Genomic DNA, 24,195 nt, shown 5'->3' on the forward strand with positions numbered 1-24,195 from the left:
ATAAAGGAATAAACATCCAGGGCATCAAAAGGTAAAACACAATCACAAAGATGAAAGTAATCCATCTTCTCCACGCAGCCTGCTCTGCTGCACAGAGTAAGTGGGTGTGAGTCCCCGTTCCCATTTCCATAGGTAGGTGGTGAATGTAAACCCAAAACAGCTGCTGAGGAAATAAGAAGAATCCTTGAGCTCAGCCAGGGGAGTGGAGAATCCCTGGGCTGGGCTGGGCTGGGCTGGGCTTGGCTTGGCTTGGCTTGGCTGGGCTCGGCTCTCCGGACTCCCCAAGTTTTGTTGGTCATGCTACTGCAGAGAGGGAGGCCTTAGCAGTCACTTCTATTCATTGGCATGACCTCAGTCCCTTCAGGGTGTGCATGTCTAGCTTCTGTGGCTTTAAACCAGTGAGAAAGGTGGTGTTTGGGATCCCTACTGAGCCATGAGTGGACCTCAGAAATGTTTTGCCTTGGCTTCCCTGCCTCTTTTTCCATACATGAAAAGCAGACCAGCCTCTCCCCCTCTCCCCTCACTCCCCCAGACCTGCATGTTGAGTCACAGCTGAGGTTACAGCAGGATGTATCTCATCTACCTTGAATCTTAAAAGAATAGAAATAGGAAACTTGAGGGAAAATGTTAACAGACTCTATGCCCCTTTCATATTTCTTAAAATTCACACAGTGCTGGCATTGGACCCCGGGCAGTGCCCTGTGGTTTTACTTCCTTCTTCAGCTGACACTGAAATAGCAGCACTTACTCTGGCTTTATTAAGCTTGCATAAGGCACCAAACTGTGGCAGGCCTTGCATATCGATTGTATCAAGAGATAAGCAGGCCTGACTTGCACACAGTCCATGCATGCGGGAAGTGAGCTTCTCCGAAGGCAGATAAACATCGCTGTTAATGTTTGAAAGCTGCTGCTCAGCGGTGGGCTCCATCAGAGAAGCCCTGTGGCTGCTGGTTTCGCTGACTGGTCTACGTACCGGTCCCTGGATTTGGAAAGTACTTATCTCACCAAGTGGTTCTTTATTTTCAGCCCTAGATACCAGAAAAGAAGCAGAAGTTTCTTCCCAGAACTCTTAGGAGTTGTGTTCCTGACTTAAAGGTTCTCAAAGTGCTCCCAAAGCAGAACATAGAGCTTAAAAGTCAAATCATAGTACCACAGAATGGTTTGGGTTGGAAGAGATCTCAAAGATCATCTAGTCTAACCCCCTACCATTGGCAGCGACATCTTGCACTAGATCAGGTTGCTCAAAAGCTCAAAGCCCCGTTTGATCTGACCTTGAACACTTCCAGGGATGGGGCATCCACAACTGCTGTGGGCAACCTGTTCCAGTGCCTCACCACCCTCATCATAAAAAAATTCTTCCTTATATCTAATCTAAATCTACCCTCTTTTAACTATTGCCCTTTGTTCTGCCACTACAGGCCCTGGTAAAAAAGTCTCTCTGTCTTTCTTATAAGCCTCCTTTAAGTATTGATAAGGTCTCCCTGGAGCCTTCTCTTCCCCAGGCTGAACAACCCCAACTCTCTCAGCCTGTCTTCACAGAAGAAGTGCTCCAGCCCTCTGATCATCTTCATGGCCCTCCTCTGGACCCGCTCCAACAGGTCCATATCTTTCCTGTACTGGAGGCCACAGAGCCAGACACAGTACCCCAGGTGGGGTCTTACGAGAGTGGAATAGTGGGGGAGCATCACCTCCTGCATTACCTGCTGGCCACACTTCTTCTTATGCAGCCCAAGATACAATTGGCTTTGGCACACTTTGCCAGCTTGTAGTGATTGCAAATTATTACAAACTGCACAGTAAGGATACTCTGGGCTCCTCTCTTCTGATTTATGATCATCTTCATACGGACGAAACCCTTGGAAGCCCAGGAACACACTCTCTTAAAAATAAACTGAAAAAATCATACAGTTCCCACAAGCCTCTTTTATATTTCTCTTTCTTTCTGATCTTCATTCAAACCTCAAGTTGGGCTGAAGGGAGCCCCAGGCTCAGCCACGGTGTGGACAGATTGGACAGCGTGGGCAGCCAGCCCTTCCCACTGACACAGCAGGGATGGAGGTTACTGCCTCCATTGCCCACTGATAAATCTGTGCTTGCTGCCAGCAGAAGCAAAGGCAGTTCCAGTCATTCTGGGAGAAAAGCCCACTGCAGCCCAGAGTGTCCATGCCATCATAGAATCATAGAACTGTTTAGGTTGGAAAAGACCTTTAAGATCATCAGATCCAACCATAAACCTAACACTGCCAAGTCCACCACTAAACTATGTCCCTAAGTGCCACGTCTACACGTCTTTTAAATATCTCCAAGGACGGTGACTCAACCACTTCCCTGGGCAGCCTGTTCTAGTGCTTGATAACCCTTTCAGTGAAGAAATTTTTCCTAATATCCAATCTAAACCTTCTGTGGTGTAACTTGAGGCCATTTCCTCTCATCCTATTACTTGTTAATTGGGAAAAGAGACTGACACCCACCTTGCTACAGCCTCCTTTCAGGCAGTTGTAGAGAGCGATAAGGTCTCCCCTCAGCCTCCTCTTCTCCAGACTAAACAGCCCCAGATCCCTCAGCCGCTCCTCATACGACTTGTGCTCCAGGCCCCTCACCAACTTGGTTGCCCTTCTCTGGACACGCTCCAGCACCTCAATGTCTTTCCTGTAGTGAGGGGCCCAAAACTGAACACAGTACTCGAGGTGCGGCCTCACCAGTGCTGAGTACAGGGGAACGATCCCTTCCCTGCTCCTGCTGGTTCCCGAAGGTGAGGTCTCTCATTGACTGGGCTTTACATTCAGCTCCATAAATTAAGGAATCATTGCTGGCATAAAAATCAGAGAATCACAGAATGGCTGAGGTTTGAAGGGACCTCTGGAGGGCATCTTGCGCACCCCTCCTGCTCAGGCAGAGTCACTTAGAGGTGATAAAGTAAAAAAGATGCAGTCAGTGCCTGTGGCTGTTGGGCTCTTAACCACACATAATGACAAAAATCCAGACAACCGTCCCTGGCTGATACTCTCCCACCCAGCCGGTGGGATCAGTCAGAGGGACTGAACAACAAGCAACCAGTCCTTGTCCAGCCCTTCCTCACTGTGGAGGACCCTGGCAAGTGTGCAGATCCAGATGCGATGGTACCATCTGTGCTGGCCGGATTGCTTGAAGAGGAGATTGCCGTGCCACCAGCAGCGTTAATGTAACGGCACATACGTTACTGCCTTCCTGCCAGCACCTATAGGTCTGCAGAGGCCATTGCAGCAGCCAGCAATGCCTGCAATCAGCAGTTATCCTTTGGAAGACAAGCCGGGCCAGCAGAGAGGACAGTCCTCTGGATCTTCTGAGCAAGGAGCGTGTATCCCCTCAACCAGTGGTTATTTAGGCTTGCCCATACCCCTGTTGACAAAGCCTTCTGGCAGATTGCAGGCATCAGCATGGACTCTGATCTTTGGCTGCTGTCCACAGAAAATTATTAATCACTCTGACAAGCACTATCCTAAGCAAGTCTAAACAAGTAGTGCTCCAGCATTCAGGATTTCAGGTAATATGAAAGTTACGAAAGGTCTGAATTTCGATCTTGTCCTTGGGACCCCTACCCGACCCAGGTTCAGTCCTACTAATTAATGTATTCATCATGACCAAATATTGTAGAAGTGCTTACCAGCCTTGGTCAAGGGTATGTCTGAGATGGAAATTACCCAGGGGCAGTGCTGAAGCAAACACTGCTTCTAAGACCTGCATATAGTTACTTTATACATGAACCAGAAGAGGGTTGTGTCCTCAAAAGATGTAGGTGATTACCATGTGCTGGACTAGATTACACGCAAGCCTTTACTTGTGTATGTATGGGAGAAAATGACCTTTTGAGATATATTGCGATTTTGCCCTTGATTTCAAAAGGACTAAAATCCCACTCAGGCAAATTGCACTGAGGGCTGGGCTCCTGTAAGGAGTAGCCAAGCCCACTCCCTGCTGGCTTTGCTGTTGAAGCCTGTTTGGTTTCACAAGACATTCTAGTCTTAAAACCCAGCATTTATCAATTTTAATTCTATTAAGTAAGTAGGGCTTTCAGTGGGGAAAGAAACCAGCAGGTCCTGGTGGATTTGGGGTTTAACTTCACAAACAATTTACTTTTGCTGTGTTTTTCTGTAATTTTCATGACCGGAGGGAGCAAGCTGAGTTTCACAACATTTTAGGTTCTGGTTGGGCTTCCATCACAGACAAAGGTGATATTTGCAGGTTGAAGTACAGCCCTTATTTACCTTAGTGGCACATCTCCCAGCAACTTCAACTAGGAAAGAGTTTTGTCCGCGATGTCTTTCACTGGTGGGGGTTTTGTTCCCATGGTCAAGTCGATAACCTCCCCGTTCACCTCCGTCCCTGCGGTGTGATGTCAGGCAACAGCCTTGCTCTTCTGCAGCCACAACAGCTTTACTCCCTCTCATAAACAACCGCTTGCTTTGGGTTAATTTCTGCCCTAAACAATATTTCTTCTTATAACTTCATTTTTATTTATTGCCTAAAAGCCTAGATTAAATGCCATCTCCTAGCAACTGGTATATTTTTGTCCCTAGTCTGCTAACTTTCAGTGCTTAGAGGTTGCTCTCTGTTCATTTTGCTGTCTCAGATAAAAGAAAACACTAGTTTCCACATACCTAGTGGTATTTACATTTGTTTGTTTAATTTCTAAACAGTCAAGTCAGTTAAACAGCTAACTTTATATCCACTGTTTGTTGCCTCTATAGATGTGCTCCAGAAAAACAAAAATACACAGTGTAGTCCTCCTGTTTGGTGCATCTTTAGAAGAAAGAGACACGGGACAGGAGCTGCTGCCTTGGTGGGGGCACCCCACCTGAGATGTTTTGGGATGGGGCTGTTTTTCCCACTGTGCAAAGCCTTGACATTTCTTGACATGTCAAAGAAACATCAAGAAATGTGCTTGCTACCTCTGCAGACTAAACCACATGTGTCCTCCCAGCAAGCCACGGCAAAAGCACGTGTTGAATCTCAACAGGACGATCGGGGTTGAATTATGCCCACAGTGAACCTTACACGGTAGCGTGTGCCTGTCCTGTGAAATGGGTGCAGGAAGAACCTCACATCAAAAAAGAGCCATTTCTTTTTGGCTGTTCAGCTCAGATTCCACAACATGACTTTTAAACATGTGTGTGGAGAGGTATTTGCAGCTTTTATCTTTGTAGGTAGCACTGCAGGAGCTCAGCACACTGCAAAGAAGCGCTCGTGCATCAAACCAGGTATCTCATCTGAAATTCTCAAAATTATTAGGGACTTGTCTGTGAATTTTGCCTCAAGGAGCATTAGCAAGTAGGGTTCATCTCACCTACCTTTAGTAAACCACAGTCTTTATCTGAGCTTGCTCTGATGGTTAACAGAGGGAAATGGCAGTTTTTAAGGTGCGCTTTGCCATTGTAGCTGCCTATTTTAGGCTGGGATGGAGAATCCCCAAGTAGAGCCCATAAACAGACATTGCAGATGTTTACTGCTGGTCAGGTGGATCCTACTAAAACAACAGTGCTGAATCCATCCTTAGACTCACAATTTCTTGTTCTCAAAGCCGTATCACTTTTCTATCCATGCAAACTTGTCTTCAGCTATTTTTTCTCTTTGCAATGGTTATAAATTGAATTTACATGTAATAAAAGATGCTGTCCATGAGCATAAAAGAACAACTGATGATTCATGACTTTTATTTCTGTAACTTCTCACTTCCAGAATATCTATTTGACAAACTGTGAATCATATATGTTGGCTTGGATGGATATACTTAGCTCTGATTTGTACAGTGAGATGTAAATAATCAGTTAATTAAAAGAAAATTTTCTCTGTGAATTACTGCCTCCCCTCTCTCCCCTTTCCCCTCCCTTCCTTCTGCTTTAACTCACCACTGTTCAAAGGCATGATCCTGTTGCCTGACAACCTGAAATCATGCCACACACCTATTCCAGCAGCAGCATTTCATTCAGGACCATTGGCAGGTATGAAGATTGAAGCTGTCCATGACTTTCTGCAAAAACAACACGGTACCAGGACTAGTTACAAGCAATGGGGCATTTAATTTTACAGCTCTGCTAAAAAAAGTACTTCCTGCCCCACACTTCAACTGTGCTGGCTCAGACAGAAGGACACTTGCGGCATTCTTTAATACCACTTTGTTTTCCTGCACAAGCCCCTGCAAGGTACTGGCCAAAGCTCTGCTTTGACAGATGAGCCTGAAAGGGCAGATTTGCATCCTGCTAACTCTAAAATTCATACAATATCTGTGTAAGGAAAGATGTGTGCGAGTGATCCCCTGACGGCTGAGTAGATAGCTGTGAACACCCGATGAGAACATGAATTTTCTCTGGTCTTGCTGAGCTGGTTGGGTCTTGCCTGCTACGTGCTATGGTCTCATTAACACCTACTGACAGATGTTTTCCTCTCGGTTTGGCCAGAGGTGCCTGCTTGTCAGTAGGCAACGCTGAGTGGAGACGTGTGTCAGCTTTTGGCAATTTTATGCAGTTTGGCTCCAGCAGGATTAAACTCTGCTCATAACACAAAGTAAGGTAACCGTTGTGAATTCAGACGGAGACCAGTTGTGCAGCTGTGTATAGCAGTATTAGATTAAAAAATGCTGAGCACCGAGGCTTTGTAAAAGAGGGTATTTGTCATTTTTCGTAGAGCAGAAGCAGTGAAGGCAGTAGATTGCTTCTGTGCATCCTTTCTCCTCACTTCCCTGTTACCCCAGACAGAGCACTGCTTGCATGCAGAAAGCAAGGAGCTCTTCTCTGGAAATCAAAGTCTGGAATGGGCTTTTCAATGGTCTGACCTTTCCTCCTCTGCAGCCCACTCTCCCATTGTGGGACCTCCTGTTCCTTGCCTCAGTTTACCCTTATTTACAAAAAGAGCTCTGTGGTGCTGGTCTCCTGCCTTCGAGCTTATCAAGCTAGGTTCTTTTAGAAAGATGGAGAGCCTTAAAATACAGGCTGTGTCTAGATGCAGACTGTACCATGCTGGTTTATGTCTTGGAATGATATACAAGCATTTAATAACTCACATGAATGATTTCTCCCTGTGCCGGAATCCAGGTCTTTCACTGATACACCTTGGCAGCATTCCCTTGATCTTGATGCACCAGCCAAGGATTTGGTCTCAAACAGCTGAAGGCTGGAGGTGATGTCCCTGCAGTAAATTGGAGAAGCACGAATACATGTCTCACATGTCTACAGCTCTATCACTTTTTAATGCTCCATCTCCCTAGGATTTACCTTTGTACTCATAAATCCTGTGACAGTCTTGAAGACCAAACCAAGCTGCCAGGAAGATGATGTGCCACAATCTCCCCTCCCAATTCCTCTCTCTTCTCGCAAAAGGTGGATTTTCTGGCCACATTTTTCCTGCTGTAAACCTTAAGCTATAGAGGCAGTGGCACGAAATGGTCACAGCTTAAAAGGAGGTGTGGCTGCACCTAGTCTGCTGGGAGCATCTGCTGCCAGCACCTTTTCATTTACCAGCACGGATGTGTGTTACGGGCCCTCCCCATGGACTGGTGCTACACCACATGAGGCTTGTTCAGAAAAAAAGAAGGCAATAAAAAAAAAAAAATGAGCAAAGCAGGCCATGAGAGGCAGGAGTGAACTGGTACCAAATGCGACAAAGAGGCAGAGGTAGGGACCAGGGTGTGAGGGGCAGGAGATGTGTTGTTGGAAAGGCAGAAGGGAGACCCAGCAAGGCAGGCAAGGAGACATAGGAATGGCAAATGATCTCTCCAGCAGCAATTTGAATGGACATGTGCCAGGAAAGATTTAATTTGTCAGGGGCGGAAGGAAGGATGTTGCGGTGAGACATGAGACGATGTGAAGTTTAGCTGTGTGGATGGAGGGAAAAGGCTGTACCTCAGCTATGGTATGAAGGAAGAGTCTGGAAGGCTTCAGCATAGCCTGGAAGTAATTGAGGGATGCCCTGTGGCCTCTGTTATGCACAAGGTCAGATTAGATAATCACAGTGGTCCCTTCTGAGTTTAGCATCTATAAATCTGTGAAATAGGAGCTTTAAACCACGATGAAGGACTGAGTCCTTGGAGCATCACATTGAAAGCCTTGAGTATCCTGAGATATTGCCCTTTAATACTGGGATTTGGGGGTATAGGAAATCTATTTCAGGAGATTTTTTTTTTTTTTTTAAGGTTTATTTCATCTACCTGGTTTTACAGGCAAAGTCTATAAAAAAACCTCTAATAAAATATTTAAAGCCCTCTAAATATCGCTAAAAGAGTCTTTTCATAACATGTGTTGCATAAACAGGCTAGATGCTGCTGGGATGTGATATACAGACTTCATTGCTTTGATAGTTTCATAGATTTCACAGCCAGAATGGACCACCACGGTGGGTTCCTCTGTCCTCCTGCATAATGCAGACCATGGAGCTTCGCCCAGCAATTCCCACACCAATACATGAGCTACATCATGTAGAAAGACATCCACGCTTAATTTAAAAATCTTTTTGGGTGATGGAGAACCTACCATATCCCATGTCAGCTCCTCCAGTGGTTAATTACAAGGCCATTAAGGAGAAAAATGTGCCTCGTTTTCAACTTGATTTTTTTTTCTTTTAGCTCCAGCCTTCCCGGCTTATATGCCTCTGTCTGCTAGATTAAGTAATCCTCTGATACTGCATTCCTCCTCCATGTATAGATATTTATAGATCTTGATCAATTCATTTCTTATACTCCTCTTTGATAATATAAATGGATTGTGTTCCTTTGGGTCATTGTAAGATATGCTTTCAATCAGTCTCATAGCACTTCTCCCAACCTTTCTCAGTTTTTCAACACAATTTTTAAGTGTTGACAGCTGAACTGGACTATTTTAGTCTCATTAATGTCAGGTATACAGCTAATACGTTTCCCCTACCAGTCAATATTCCCATTTATACATCCTAGGGTCATATTAGCCCCTTTAGCAAGAGGATCACATGGGGAACTCATTTTCAATTGTTTCTCCATCGTGACCTCTAAAGTAAACAGCCAAGAACAGCTTCCTGAATATTCCCTCTATAAAAACTCCCATGGGATCACTCTTCATTTGCAACATCTCTTCAGAGACCTGCCATTTAACTGCCTCGTAATCCATTTAAAATGTGCCATATTGATTTTTTTACAGTGTTACCATTCAAAATGAAATGAATGGCAGAACGTAACCTCCAGAATCACTCAGATGCTTCCCAAGTACGTTATTTCCATGGAGATGCATGTCCACATTTTGTGTTTCACCAAGTTGTAACGTGGGCAGCTCTGTGCCTTGGCTGGGAGCAAGTGAACGTGCAGCCACCCCAACTCCTGTTTCTGATGAAGGTCTCCAAGTCTATAATGGGAAGCAAAGGAAATCGGAGCAAAAGTATAAGCCAAGAGCTCCGAACAACCAGAGAGGGTAAAACTGGTTTAAAGCTAACACTTTCAGAGATGGAAGAGCTGCTATTTTTGTGCTTGGATACCAATGCCTCTTGATGGCTTTCAGAGAATATTTTGAGACAATATCTTACACTCAGGGGGTTCCAAACTGGCCTGTGGAGAAGTATCAGTTTGAAAATCCCATATAAATGCCCTGCTGCTAGTGCTTGAAACCACACTGCTTTTAGAGTGGTTTTAATTTAAGTTTAACAGGGAGGGGTGTGTGACTGGTGACCCAAGAGAAATGCTGAAGGCTGAGGGTGGTCCATGGTCCAACACGTTTGGATAATATTCCAGACAATCTTGGGTTTCCTGTTGGTTGCCACATCCCTCATGGGATTAGCAGAACACTGTCCAAAAGGTCCATTTTTTGGGATTAAGAGGCAGCCTGTTATGGGAATAGTAACACTGAGAAAGAGGGAAAGCATGAAGAAAGCCTAATCCCCTACCTAATATTATACAATTCAGGGAAGCGGAGGCAGGGGGAGAAGAGCTCCTTCCCCAGGGTAAAACAAGCAGCAGTTGCCACCAGGTGGAATTAGGCAATGGGAGCCTCAGGCTCCCGCAATTCCTCATGTTGCTGACAAAGTTTTACCTCCCAAGAATTGCCAAAACCAGGCTGAGTCTGGGACACGAGGGACATGTACAAAACCAGTTAGCATAACAGTATCCTTCATGCTCTGAGTTAAAGCTTAAACAAAGGCAGAAATAACTGTGCATTTTCCCCAAAGTACTAAAATTTCTTGCTGTAATGACGACAGGCAAGGGCTTATCTGGCTTTCCTGCATGTGGGAGCATTTTTATTGTGCAAACGCTTGCAGCTGCACTTTTCATGCAGGGCAACTTTTGCAGCTAAATAAAATTGTTAAAATGAGTTAATCAGCTTAGTACAATGGTTCCCAATATTTTCCATAAAACAATTTGCCTCCCACGTAGTCTGCATCTCTGTCCCATTTCACAGCATGGAGGAGAGCTGAAGCGTCCCTCAGGCTGAGCATCCAGCGCTCAGCACCGACCACACTCTCCCATCTTGCCCTGGAAAGTGCCAGAGCAGAGTGTTCAAGCTGAGACTTATGATGCGCCCTGAAGTGCTTCATTTCTCTGCAGTAAAACTCTCCAGTGAAGGAAAAGCATTTTTCCTAATCAGCCTACAGCTTTTGGTGAAGCCTGGGGATGACCACGCACACCCTCTCAGCCTGCCCTCTGCAACGGATGGCTGAAGCTCTCAAGGCTTTGGTCAGCTGGCCATTAAATGTTGCCTCTCTTCAGCTTATAAGTGGGCTCAAAATATATATAATTTTTTTTTAACCCCCTCATTCCAACAGTCTTCTCCACCTAACCCTGATGGTGCCCAGTAAAGACCAGATGCAAGTCCGGATGTTGGAGTTGGGCTGAAGCGTGATCCTCATCCTGACCCTAAAGGCTGCCACCCTTTTTGTGTTCTTACTCTCACTAATTGCTGCTATATGTGACCATATAGCACAGGAACTGGACTCTTGATAAGCATGATGATTTTGGGAAGGGAAGGTGGGCCCAGTCCTTGCTGTCACCCCGGGCTCTGCCTCTGCACCTGGACCAGCTGTGGCAGTGGACATGTCCCAGTTTCTCAGCTGACAGCCTGAAGTATTGACTTACATATTTCAGTCTGAAGTTACTCATAGCTACATAGTAGTAGGCTTTTACCTTGAAGAAGTAGAAAAAGAAGAGCTAAATTCAGTTCCAGTTGAAACGTAAAGTAATGATAATTAACATAGCTAACTCTTTGCTTCCCATTCAATTCTTGCTTGCAGAAAAATTGGACTGAAAGAGATTTTGGTAGACAACTTGTTCTATCCTCTTGCCCTACCACAGGGTCAGGATTGCTGGTGGATGCTTGTCAAAACCATTCTCCATCTCTTTAAGCAGTCACTACTGCTTCAGCATCCCTGTTCCTAGAAAGCTTTTCCTAGTGTTCAGTGTTCGTCTTTCTTGCTGCCATTTCAGCCTGTCACTCCAACACAGACATGAAGAAGAGGTTAATCCCCATGTTGCCCTATAACAAACCTGTAGCAATTTGTCCTCTGCTTTATCTTCTCCTAAGGCCAGTGCCTTGGTGCCATTTAGTTAAAGCAAAACTGCCTCACTTGGAAGTACGTTTCTTACATGCAGTAATTCAGTGTATTTCCCATGTGATATTAATAACAGTAGAAGGCAAGAAATCACGTCAGGTGCAGAAAAGCAAGGAGAAGGCAATGACAAGGCAGTGACATGAGTGAGACAAAGGAGTGCACAGAAGAGGAATAAAACTCAGGCAAACCGAGTCCAGGCTGATACGACACCTCACCCATGAGAGTGTCGTGCCATGCACCGAGACTCTGACAGATCAGCGCCTGGGTGCAGCGAGAGCGGAACGTCAGATAAGCATGAACTGTGGATGGCAACTTCTTGCCTCCCAAATAAAGTGTTTCTTTTCTACCAAGACGCCTGGTCTGTTCAAATCAATCCCACTTGCAACACAATCTTCTTGGAAGACTTACAGTTTCTCCATTGAGTTTCAAGGTTTAACAGTGACAGGTAAATGTAGTTCCCGTTTTACAGATAAGGAGGTAGGACATGAAGAGGCGACGTGAGGGACTTGCTCTTTCACATACAGCAGGTCAATGGTTGGTTGGGAACATCACTTGTGTTTCTAGGGTTGTACTTCATTCACTGGACTTAATTATGGACTAAGGACATTTGCTCAAACCACAAGGCTTTGCTCAAATGAGCACAGATCTGCTCAGCTAATAAGGTCTCAGCTCAGGAATCCAATTTTTGGACATGGCATTGGAGGCCAAGGGTCCAAGCAGCACAACCTGCACCTGTAACCCACGATAGCTGCTCAGGGTAAGCTAAGCTCTGAGGGACCCGTGGGATGTACATGGATATAACGTAAGATCATGCAAGCTGCATCAAGGACTAATTGTCACTGGAAGGAAAACAACCAAGAAACCAAACTGCACAACCGGTTGTTCCACTGATGATTTCTGAGGAACAAACTGTGAATGAAGAAACTGCCACCCCATCGGTGAGATTTATAATGCAATACCCATACGAGCACACATGGAAACTCCTTGTTCCACAGCATCAGTAGCTATTTTCTCTGTCTCCGGGGAGCAGTATTTTATTATCATCATGGTAGCTGCTGTATCATTATAAAGCAGATCTGATTCAGGTGGCATATTGTTTATAATGGAAATAATCTTAGTGTGCAGCACCCAAAATAGTAATAATATGATGCCACTGTAACCCCTACGGAGACCCCGATCGTGAAAAGGATATGTGACATAGAAACTGTTTCCTTTACTTGTATGGTTGATCTAATTTCCTTCAGCCCCAGATGCAATGTGCACAGATCTGTGCAAAAATGGGCCTTTCCCTGCTAAGATATTCTTCTCACTGACAAATTTTATGGAGTAGAAAGTTTTTTAAGATATAAACAGAATTTAGTAAATTGCAGCCCCATCACGAGATGTTACAATAAAAAACATGATTTATGATTTTTTTTACATGACAATTTATCTTGACTTTGTCAGTTATACTGCACACTATATAATTTTGTTCTATTATTTTGTATTAAGCCCAGTATTTTGTGTTTGACCAAAACATGTCATCAGTCTCTACCCTACAAATGTGAGAACATTCAGAATTATGGCTGAAAAGATAAAAACACATATATGGGAGAGCATAATATCATGCTGGAATTTCAGTACTGGTTTTTCTGAAAACTGCCTTATCCACTGACTTTTAAATTACTCTCATGCCATAAATGCTGAGAATAAATGGGGGGTGGGATGGGAGTGAAATGCCATGCACCATAAACAGTCTACTACCTGCTCCTTTTGTGATTTGGTCCCCTTAGAGGATGCTTCACTGCTTATAAGGGCATCCCCTAAGTCTTGAGAAATAAAGGCAATGAAAGCAGAATTCGTCCTTGTAGAGTGCACTGTCTGCTTGGCAGTTGCGTTGCACTAAATCCGGAGTAAATCAAGCGAAGTCAGCGGAGTCGGTCTGGATTTACACCCAAACCCTGCGAGCCGAACAGAGCCCTTTGCTCAGTTAACACCTCCTGTTACATCTGTGAATGTGTTGCATTTACGTAGCACCTGTACCCTGTACAGCAAACCACTGCACAGACCCGAAGTACTACAGCTGGGGAAGGAGATATGTGGGCAGGCAAAAACTTTGCCCACCTTCAGGTGCTGGAAACCCCCCAAATAAGACCGGTCAGAGTGTCAGGTGAGAGTGGTTGCTGGCAAAAACCTCTGGTTTATTTTTCCCCCTCCTGTTCTTGCAGTGAATCAAGCCCTTTCCTTGTTTAAATCAAACAAAATACTTTCACTGTATAATAAAAATTCCATGTTTTAATACATCGCCATGCACAAATGAAGTCAAACAATGCAGAGTACAAAATTGTCAAATATACAAAATGATAAAGCAGATATCCAAAGCTTCCAGAGATCATGCCCAAAGATACCAAAAATTTGATACTGATTTTAATTTCATTGTTTAAAAGAATTCCTCCCTCCCACCCGGGTTTTATTTTTTGTTGATTTTTGAAAACAGAAGGAATTAAAGAGTAAATATAAAAACTGTAGGGTGGAATTAACAGTGATGGCCACTTCATATACTAAAAATCAGACTGCATGATAATTTCTGTTTTGGGGAAAAAAGCACTGCTGTACAAATGAACACCTTGGATGCCTGGGGAAATGCAGTGTACGTCAAACAAAAAGGCACACTTTTGTCTTATGCCACCTCATTTGGCTCCTTCTTTAAAAAGTTCAGCCATAGACGGAGTGGGAATAACAGTCCGTTCATTGCTTTTTAACCATTAGAGTGCTGGCATTTTCCCAGATTTCCAACCAAGTTAAAATTAAAAGGAGATCACTGACTTAAGAGTGTTTCCTTAGTGCATGTAAAGCAGAACTGACTCCAAAGGCAGCTGGACCAGACACAACTTGCCACCTCCAAGAGACCGTGTTGACCACACAGCACGGCCATGAGCTTGCACTCAGCCTTTCTGCATCCAGCTCTCCTGCACCAGCCCACCGATTTCCCAGGACCTTGATCCCAGCCTCCCTCTTGCTCCCTGCAGCTCGTGTCCATCATCAGCTGCCGGTGCCAACGCACAAGCGCAGCCTGGCATCTGATTCTGTCCATCAGCTACTGAGCTGGGGGCACCTTTGGAAACAATTCAGGTGCGGCTATAATTCCAGCTGTTAGTTACCTGCTCTCCCCAAAGTCAGGTTCAATCACCCTCAAATTCAACTCCCCAAAATAGAGGAGCCCAAATTTAGAGCCCCCTTTGCTTGTTTACGCTGTGCAGAGCCGGGCAGGCGTTACTCCCATCTTACCCTGACTTGCGAAAAAGAAATAATAATTGTGAGGCAGGTCCAGATAGCTACAGTCCCTACAGAACCTGAAAACAAAGCCCAGCACTTTCCAAACCACGTCCCTGCCATTTTCAGATTCTGCAATAACTGTGAGAAAGTTAAAGGTATGCCTCTTAGGCTCGCCAAGAGTATCCCAGCAGCTTAGTGCAAAGCAAAGGAGTCTTCTCTTCAGAGCACGCAGCCTCTTTGGGGAAATGCTGGTCGTTCCCACTGCCAGAGCATTGCCCTGTGCAGTTCATCTGCATTTTAGGGAAAGCCCAGCAGGCAGCAGCAACCTCAGCTGACGCCCTGAAACATGGGAGCCGATTCTGCAAGGTAATGTGTCTCCTGCAATGGCTTCAAGAGAGCATTCAGCACAGCACAGGACACCAGGCTTTGCTTGCGGGTTAGCCCAGCACGGCCCCATTCCTCTCCTCGGTCAGTGGCGTTGGACTCAGGGGCAGAAGTCTGAGATCTGGGTCTCATGCTGAGATGCTTTGCATAGGCTGGAAGCTCATGTCCCTCTGTGCTTTCTCTATTGCCACTTAATCTCCAAATTTGGTAAGAGGACTCCAAATATTTCTTTATCTGGACTGGTCTTGAGACCAGAGCCTGGCTCAGTAGGGAAAACCTCTGTCTAGACGTAAAACCATGCTCTCAATAAACAAAACCAACCAACCAACCAAGTCCCCTAAGCATCTGATGGGGCAGACTGTGGGGTTTTTTTCTCCTCTGCACAGCTTCTTATTGCTTACATGCAGTTTTGCTGCAATATTGATCTCCCTGCTTTAAAAAAACCCTGTGTATCGCTATTTAATTTGGTGACTTATGATATTAAATAGATGAATTCAAGGGAAGTGCTTAATAGAAATAACGTGACTAGAGATGTAACAACAGCTACAGAGGATTTTTTTTCCTGAAAAAGTATTTAGATGTATTTGGAATTAAAATCGGAAAGGAGCTTTTCATTTCATTCTTGGACTAAGCCTGGCTGTGTTTTAATAATGCTGGCAATCCTCCTTTTATGACAGAAGCAGAAGTTATACAGTCATCTGCAAGATCAGCTTCTTCTCCGTCCAGCCTGACCCCAGACGTGCCTGTTAAGGACCGCTCTGCTCCAGAGCTGCAAGGTGTCTCAGCAGCCTGAGGACACCCATAAGCCATCACGCACCGAAGCCAGTGACTCCGCAGAATTTATTTGATAGGCAGCAAGCAGGTACCAATGTTCTTTAAACAATAAATCTAAACCAAACTCATTTTCTTAGGATTTCACACTGGATTAGAGCAAGAATCCCCAAAGATCTTTATCTTCTTCACTATGGCTGTAGCTAGCTCCCTTCTTGTTTCAGCTTCTTGATGTTGATTCAATACCAATTTGCACTAAGTATTGCTTTTATAGTTTCTCATGTTTGCGTGAACTGTTTACTCTTTAACCATACATCCTAGTTTGTGCTGTTCCCCACTGCCTGATGAAGCCCGGTAGAAGGTGGCTCTGATGGTTCACTCTTGCCTTGCACCTATCAAGAACAGTTTTGGGAGACCTGAATCAGACACTGAGCGCTCCTTTGCTTATTTCTAAGATACAACACTCAAACCAGCCAACGGTAACGGGGCCCAATCTTGCAAAAACCCACTGCTGGGAGCAGCTCTCATTAGTCTGGGTAGTCCCACTGAAGTCATTCCACTTCTAGGGCTTTATTAACCAGCTCCGATGGGGCTCGTCACCACAGCAGAACAGTTTGCTGTCTTTGAAGCAAGGAACTGGTGTACTGCGTTCAGCTGCACAGCGATACAATATAACTCTCAATCAGCACAGGGGCTTCTTCACCGGCTGTTGAAGGCAGGAAAATCTTTTTCTTGCCAGCAAGATGCTACCTCCTTATTTAAGAGGCAAACCCATAGTTGTTATTCCTTGCTGAGACTACACATCCACTTGGCCCCATCATTTGAGTGCAGCATTTTGTCCCGGGTTGTTATTAATAAAAACCAACACTTTCTCTGTATGTCCAAGGGGTTTTGTTGTCCTTTCTTGTCCAGTTCCCTTCCTTTAATTATGCACAGAACCTTACAGCTGTGAGCAGACCTACAGACGCTCATACCAAATGCTAGCAAGCACAGCTGTGTTCATACAAGCTGTTTCAATTACGACCATTTTGTGTGAAAAAAATGGATATAGGTTGCCCTGCTTTCCTGTAATACTGGAAGCTTTAAGATACTTTTAATTCAGAAGTTTACATCTGATGATCTAGTCTAATCCTTGCGTAACCCACACCTAATAACCTCATCCAGTAATTGCCGCACCAAGCCTGGATTTCAGTTTGAGGTAGAGCTTATTGACTTAGAAAAATACTCTGCATACATTTAAAGACTTTATGTGATGGAGAACATGCCAGGTGACTAAGTAAGTTGTCTCCACAGGTAATTATCCTCCCTGTCGAGCACTTGCACTTAATTTCTAGCCTGAAATCAGTTTCCAACCAGTAGAGCACATCATTCCCTTTTCTTCTAAATAAAAGAGCTACCTGCCTTCAGACAGCACTTCCCTGCCCAGGTAGAAGACTGTGATTGCAGACAGAGATCAAGTCACCTCTTCAAATTGCCTCTGATAAATTAATAGCTTGAGCTTCATTAGCCTGACACTATAATAAGACCTGTTTTCCTGCCCTTGAATGACCCTGGGAGCTATTGAAAATAATCTTTCCAAGTTGTCAATACCCTTTTTGAAAGACAGGCAGTAACCACACAAACTGGAACAGCATCCCTATTGCCAGGTCCTACATCCCAGCTGGCAAGAGCATCTCTGATGTTGAATGGATTATTTATCACACCTTCACAGCCGCTACATTATTCCAGACGTACTTCCCATGCCTCCAAGTCGGACTTGCTGCAATCCCTCCTGGATTTCTGACTTTGTCGTCCTCCAGGTTACTCTCTACCACTGACCTGCTCTCTATCATTATTTACCGCGCCCCTGCTTTTGTCATCTCTCGCTGTTGCCAACAGTAATTTTCCCTTTCCCTGGGAGGAATATTGAAAATAGAGCATACCTTGGGAGGAGCTCATTAGAAATAGTCTCACTGATGATAATTTCATATTTACAGCTATTTTTTGTGATCTAGCCTGTAATCAGTTTTAATCCACTTAATATGGGCAATATTGATTTTGCATTGTGCTATTTTGTTCTTTATCAGAATCGAATGATCTATAGGAAGCTAAGTATAGTATACCAGCAGAGTTTCTTTTATCAACAAGCCTTTGATATCACAAAAAATGATAGCAAGTTTATTTGGCAAGATACATTTCTATTAAAATCATTTGGAGGGTTTTATCAATTTTTAATTGCTTTAACGATTGTGCCATATCAACCCTTCCATGATCTTGCCTAAGACTGATAGGAAGCTAATGAGCCTATAGTTTTCTGGGTCAAATCACTCGTTCTTTTGAATTATTGGGCTTTTGGTGTCATTCAAACCTTCTTTTATGCTTTTCAGTTCTGAAGGGTCCTAGGCAAGTTTTCCTTCACTTTTGGATTCAGTTAATAGTTCTACAAATTTAAAAATATGTTTGGATAGTTGCTGCTTAATATTACCCGTAATTACTGATGGAGTAGGAGGAATTACATTTTAATGTGCAATCTGACTCCCTCCTTCTACTGCTTTCAAATACAAAACAAGAATATTTGTTGGTTTTTGCATGTACTGTGAGTAATCACTGTGCTGTGCCCGTCTAACATCAGACTTAGCTTTGCTATGATGGTATTTATTAGGATATATGTAAAGCTTTTGGTCTAACCAGCCCTAAGCTATTGGCCACTGACTTCCCATAAATTTTTTGGCTTCCCTCATTAAACATCTACTTTTCTTACTTGCTGATTTATCCTCATGAGCCTGCCTAATCACCCATATGTTATGTTGGTGGGGTTTTCTGTACTCCAGATAACTCTCCTGAATTTTACTATAGGAGGTTGCAGGTAATGCTGGTAGTACTTTCCCCCTCACCCATCAATTTTAATTATACCAGAGAACCATTTCTGTTTAAATTAAAATCTTATTGACCACAGTCTATATATACCAGGGTCAATTGCCGCACAGTCCTGCAGTGGGGCTGTTCAAGGAGACTCTGATAGCAGAGATATTAATTGTTAAAAGGGGACCGATGTGAAAGACACGGGGTTTTATTTTGCTTGCCTGAGACAATTTTGAATAACTGTGATCTTGTGGCTTTGTGGCGGGTGGAGGGAGGTTAGTTTAGTTTTAGCTATGACAAGAAAAACACCCCAGGCCTGGCTCCACGGCTGGCACTAATCAACACATCTCCAGAGACTTTGATGGAGTAGCGCCAATGTAAGTCTGCCGGGGGTCTGGCCTCAGGCCTTCCGAAAATTCAGGGCAAAACAAAACCAGAATTTTGTCATTTTTAATGGTTTGATTTCCTCAACTACACTGCAGCTGCTGTCGAGCGACAACTCTTGCCCTGAGGAACAGACAGGGAGGGATAAACCCATCGGTAGCGCATCGCCATGCAGCTGGGCGGGCAAAACCAAGGAGCTCGTGGCTTTTTCAAACTCCGCTCCTGGAAGGCTGCATGTCCCTTAACAGAATAAATGGTGGGTGTTCAGGCACAGAAAGCCACGCAGATGAAAAAAAGGAACAAAACAGTGCAAAGGATGCTTTTCAGCCGCAGTGTGCTTTCTGGGGAAGCAATTCCTTCGGGTTTCTAGTGCAGGACTTGTCGCGGTTTGAAGCACTTGGGATGGCTGAGTCTCTGTCAGCGTTTCTTAGCGGGGTCTGACGCTGCAACCTTTCTCAACACAAAGAAACCAGGCGAGCGCGGCGGCAGGGAGAGGCACCGGGCACGGGAGGAAGGCTGCAGGTCTGCACCCGGGGAACAGTGTCCTGATGGCAATACTGGTTTGTTTCAGAGATAATAACTAGTGATCAGTGTAACGGCAGCACTGGCCTTTGCGAATTTATCTATCTCCGCAGGGCTGATAATTGCTGTTTTATGAAAATAGCGTTAGTCTCCCACTCCTTTGCACCGAACTAATGGCTCTGAGCGTATTTAAATTCACTTCCTTTGCCAGAATAACTTATTCGTTCCCTTTCATGTTGACTTGGTCTTTGGCGCTCTCGACATAAATGATTTATTGACTAGAGATAAAGCATTCTTTCCCCTGAACTGTTCCTGTGACCCAGGCAAAAGCGGATGTGTCTGCTATTAATAAGGTGTTCGGCATAAAAAATGCAATAGAGTTGATTGTCTGCACTCAATAGCCTTTCCGAGAACACAGTACCTGCCCCCATTCATAATAACAAAAATCTCTCCCACATGTTTATTTATATTAAAAAGTTTTCAGAAGAATATGCTGGGATCCAGATAGTTGTTCAGGAGATGTCGAACAATTTCATAAATATCCCTGAGGAAGCATGGCCTACTTTGGGAGAATAACAGTGATTAAAAAATCCAAACACAATGAATAGTTAAGTACAAGCCAAAAAGTACAGTTATTTCCTTATGGCTCTGGCAGACAGTTACACACGTGAGAAGTGTCACGGGGCTTGGGGGAACTATGCTTGCAGTTATCCACATGCACAGGCTGGCTGTAGGATGGAGACCTACACCAGCTTCAAAGGAGATTTGTCCGATAGGCACCTACAGCAGACTTCTCATCGAGTCTGGCTACACAAGGGTCTGGACTTGATTTTCACATTTCTCAGGGCCTATAACACTGCTTTTCTAGGTCACCATAGCTAAAATCCTGGGAAGCTTTTAAAACAAACTGTTTTAACAGGAGAAGTGCACACATCTAAATTCATGCCCATATACTGGAAGATGTTCAAAACTAACATTGATACAAAAAATGCTTCTAGTGGCTCTCTGCCTAACTCAACTCGTACACCCTTTTAAGATAACACTCTCTGATAAACTCTTCTTTTATCATTCAAATTATTCCAGATTTTTTCACTGGGTAGTAAAATAAGAGAACTCCTACCGTAGAAGTACAGCATTCTCCTTCTTTTTAAACAACTTACATCAAAGTGGTTTTTTTTTTTAATTGCTATACCAACATGAAACTGATGTCAGTTGCCAGAGCGTGTTTTTAAAACCTGTAGCAGAAAGAGCTGTAAAATTTGCTGAAGCTTACAGTGGACCTGTGCCATGCACACGGCCGGGTCTCTTGGTATCAGATTCCAACCTGTAACCCTATGAAAAGCTCTAAAAAGTGCAAATGTTGCCGTTGGCAAAGATTCTTATGTCTTAAGGAGAATTTTTACACCAATTAATTTAAAATTAAGGACCAAGATTTTCAGAAAGAGAATGTAGAAGCTTACTGCTTTGTAATTCTTGGGAGCTCCATTTGAGAACCCGTGGAAAGACCCAAACCGTTAGAAATCACTAGCGACTTCTGAAAATCTTGGTCATCAGTAAAAGTAATTTGCTTTTGGACTGAATACTGCAGAAGTATCCAACATGCTGAATCTGAGATGGGTGGAGAGCTGAAACCTAAGCCCATACCCATCTGAAAAAAATTAAGCCCTGAAGATATTGATCCATTTGTTGTATGGGCACCCTCAGTCATTGACCTTCCATTCTCTAGCAATGAACTGTACAATAGTTTTTAAGAATTATAACACAGGAGCTTTCTCTGAAAAGGTCCCTTTGACTTGATGTAGCTGCACGTTCTCTCCATCGCTGCATCTTCACACCAGTATGGCGTCTCACCCACAGTTTGGCATACATGCTAACAGCGGCTCTATAGTACCTGTCTATCAGGCTGGAGAGAGTGATGGTCTTTAAATGCACAAAAAAGCTACCTTTGATTTTAAAGAAAGAAGGAACAGATAGGTAAGTCCCCTCAGCATGTTGATGGCATCAGTTCATTATAAAGAGTGTATCAAGAAGGTCCTGATGTGAGGGACAGACACTAATTCTGCTGAGTCCCCATGGAAGAAACAGTACCACAGCCAGCTGTGATACAACCAGTGATGAGGCCAGCCATTCAGAGACTGAACAAAAAACAACGTTCAGATTGAATGCAACAGTCTTGAGCCTGCTACAGTATATTGAAAGGCTTATTGGAACCATTTGCTTATTCCCAGTTCCTACCAAAATACTGTTTTGGATAGAAAGTGGAAAAAGTTAATGAAGAAGTCTGCCCTCTCCAAAGGGAGTGTCTTGCTCCTTAGAAGTATAGTCTTACACTTTACCTTGTTCGGAGAGTTTGGTTTGGACTACAATTCCCCAGCCCTGCCCGAAACATAAACGGTGGCCAGCATAAAGAACCTGAATTCTTCCAGTTTATTCTGGTTTTATTGTAGACCAAACCCAGGGTCACACACATCTCTGACAAAGGCTCTCTCCCTTGCTGCTCCCTCGCTGAGTAAGAAAACACATTGGCACACTACAAACAAGAACCTTTGATATTTGGTGGATGAGAGGGAGAGCAGACACAGCGTCCTACAGCTCATTCAACCTGCCCTGTTCTTGGCTACCTCTGTGACAGCTGTTCCCTAAGTCTCGATAAAAGAAGTCACACCTCTGCCACGTGCAAATCTATCTACACAATCTACTGCGAATCGGTGAAGGTATGCTAGTAGTGGACTTCAGTTTGGATGCAGTCTCAGCACAAATACTGAAACGTATCCTCAGTATTTTAAAAAAAGACCATTATATATATATGGACTGTGCTAGTTCTGTGCAGAAAGCACATATGAAGTGCTGATATTGTTTAACAGAATACCATTAGACTGCAAAACTAACATATACAAGACGTTTACATTCCTATCGGGGTTTAATATTGTGAACATATCCACTGAGATTGGAGAATTGCTGTAAGTTTTTCCTAAAACATCATGCCATCTGCATACATAATAAAAGAATCCAGTAGTTGCCATGCTAAAACAGGACTTCTAGTGAAGGGCATAGACAGTCCCCTAAAGGGAACTCAAAAGTTATGCACAGTGATGAAAACTGGAAGAAATTTTCCAGCTAAAGGTCTGTCAATGACCATTTTCAACAAATTAGCACTGGATATTATGCACCACATTTTTACTCCACAGCAAACCAGCTCTTCCCAGAATGCATCATCTTGAGTGGGCTGATTTTACTTCCAAGTTTGTCTTCAATCCTCCATGGTCACCTTCTGGCAGTGCCATTTATTATGTTCTTTTCATGAAGGAAAGTTCACTTTAATATCAAGTGGCAGGACAGCAGCTTTAGAGGCTGGAAATGTTTATGGAGAGCTCTCTGCTGGGGCTGTAAAAAACAAAACAGAAAACCAAAACCAGACAGTGAGTATAGAACACAGCAAAGGAATTACCATGTATTTCAACTAAAATAAAAAAAGTCAGGTTTGAGCTGAGTAAAGTAATTCTGCTGTAAAGACAAACTACTCCTAGAATATATATTGTGACCCTGGTGCTTTTTTAATCAGCTTTACTCATCAACCAAAAAACTCAGTGCTTAATTAATTCCTTAGATAAATATAAAGCACAGACCAACAATCATTTGTATGATTTAACAAATCCTACTTGAATTTTATTGCATCATGTGAAAGTACTGCTTACTCTTCTTCTAGTCTGAGTACCAGAGAGTAGGCTCTTCTGTTTGGTTGGGCTGGCCAGGATGATGAGAGTTGGCCATTGCTGCGTAGGAGATGTGAGAAGAGCTCACCCACTTCCTTCCCTGCTTCAGACCCCATAAGACAATTAGGGGGTTGCAGAGAGTTTCTCTTTCCCTGCTAAAAGCAGTAGAGCACACTCAATTTTGGTGGCTGCTATTCCTTTCCTGAAAGCCCTTGCAAAGCTGTAAGGTCATCACACCATAAAGGAGGAATATGTGCAGGTTACTTGTAACTTCTCCTCCCCTACACCCAAACTTTCTTTGAGATGCACTGCAGAAGGACAAGACATAATGGACACAAGATGCAACAAGAGAGATTCCAGTTACATACAAGGAAAAAAACTCTCCCTAGTGAGGGTGGTCAAATTTTGGAACAAGTTACCTGACCAGGTATGTGATCTCTACCTACAGAGATATCCGCAACTCAACCAGAAAAGGCCCTGAACAACCTAACTTGGCCCTGCTTTGAGCATAGTTGAGTGGGACAATCTCCAGACGTCTCTCCCAACCTAAATTATGATTATACATTTTCTGATGGGGATTTGTGCTCCCTGTTCTGCCTTTCTGAACAGGAGATGAGTGCCTGTGCAGGACTGCTCACACTGAAGCGGACTGAGTCATTTATTCAGTATGTAGCCACGAAAATGCATGTAAACCCATCACAGGCTTACACTAGCCTCTGGAGCCAAGGAGCTGTGCAGAGGCAAGTTCACTGTGTTATTTCAACGTGTTTGGACACAGCTTTGTTTACCA

At 43.9% G+C, this 24,195-nt stretch overlaps 1 protein-coding gene across 5 annotated transcripts in view; it reads right to left on the reverse strand.

The window, feature by feature from the left end:
* Positions 1-15,507: 15,507 nt before the first annotated feature.
* SAMD12 (sterile alpha motif domain containing 12) overlaps positions 15,508-24,195 on the reverse strand; it is a 178,115-nt gene continuing 169,427 nt past the window's right edge. For all 5 annotated transcript variants that reach the window (XM_069779949.1, XM_069779947.1, XM_069779948.1 and 2 more), the window contains one exon: positions 15,508-23,076. In XM_069779949.1, the coding sequence (XP_069636050.1) occupies positions 23,054-23,076 (23 nt within the window). In that variant the 3' untranslated portion in view covers positions 15,508-23,053. The remainder of the gene's footprint in view (positions 23,077-24,195) is intronic.

This window comes from Haliaeetus albicilla, chromosome 3, assembly GCF_947461875.1.
Source record: "Haliaeetus albicilla chromosome 3, bHalAlb1.1, whole genome shotgun sequence".
Taxonomy (NCBI): domain Eukaryota; kingdom Metazoa; phylum Chordata; class Aves; order Accipitriformes; family Accipitridae; genus Haliaeetus; species Haliaeetus albicilla.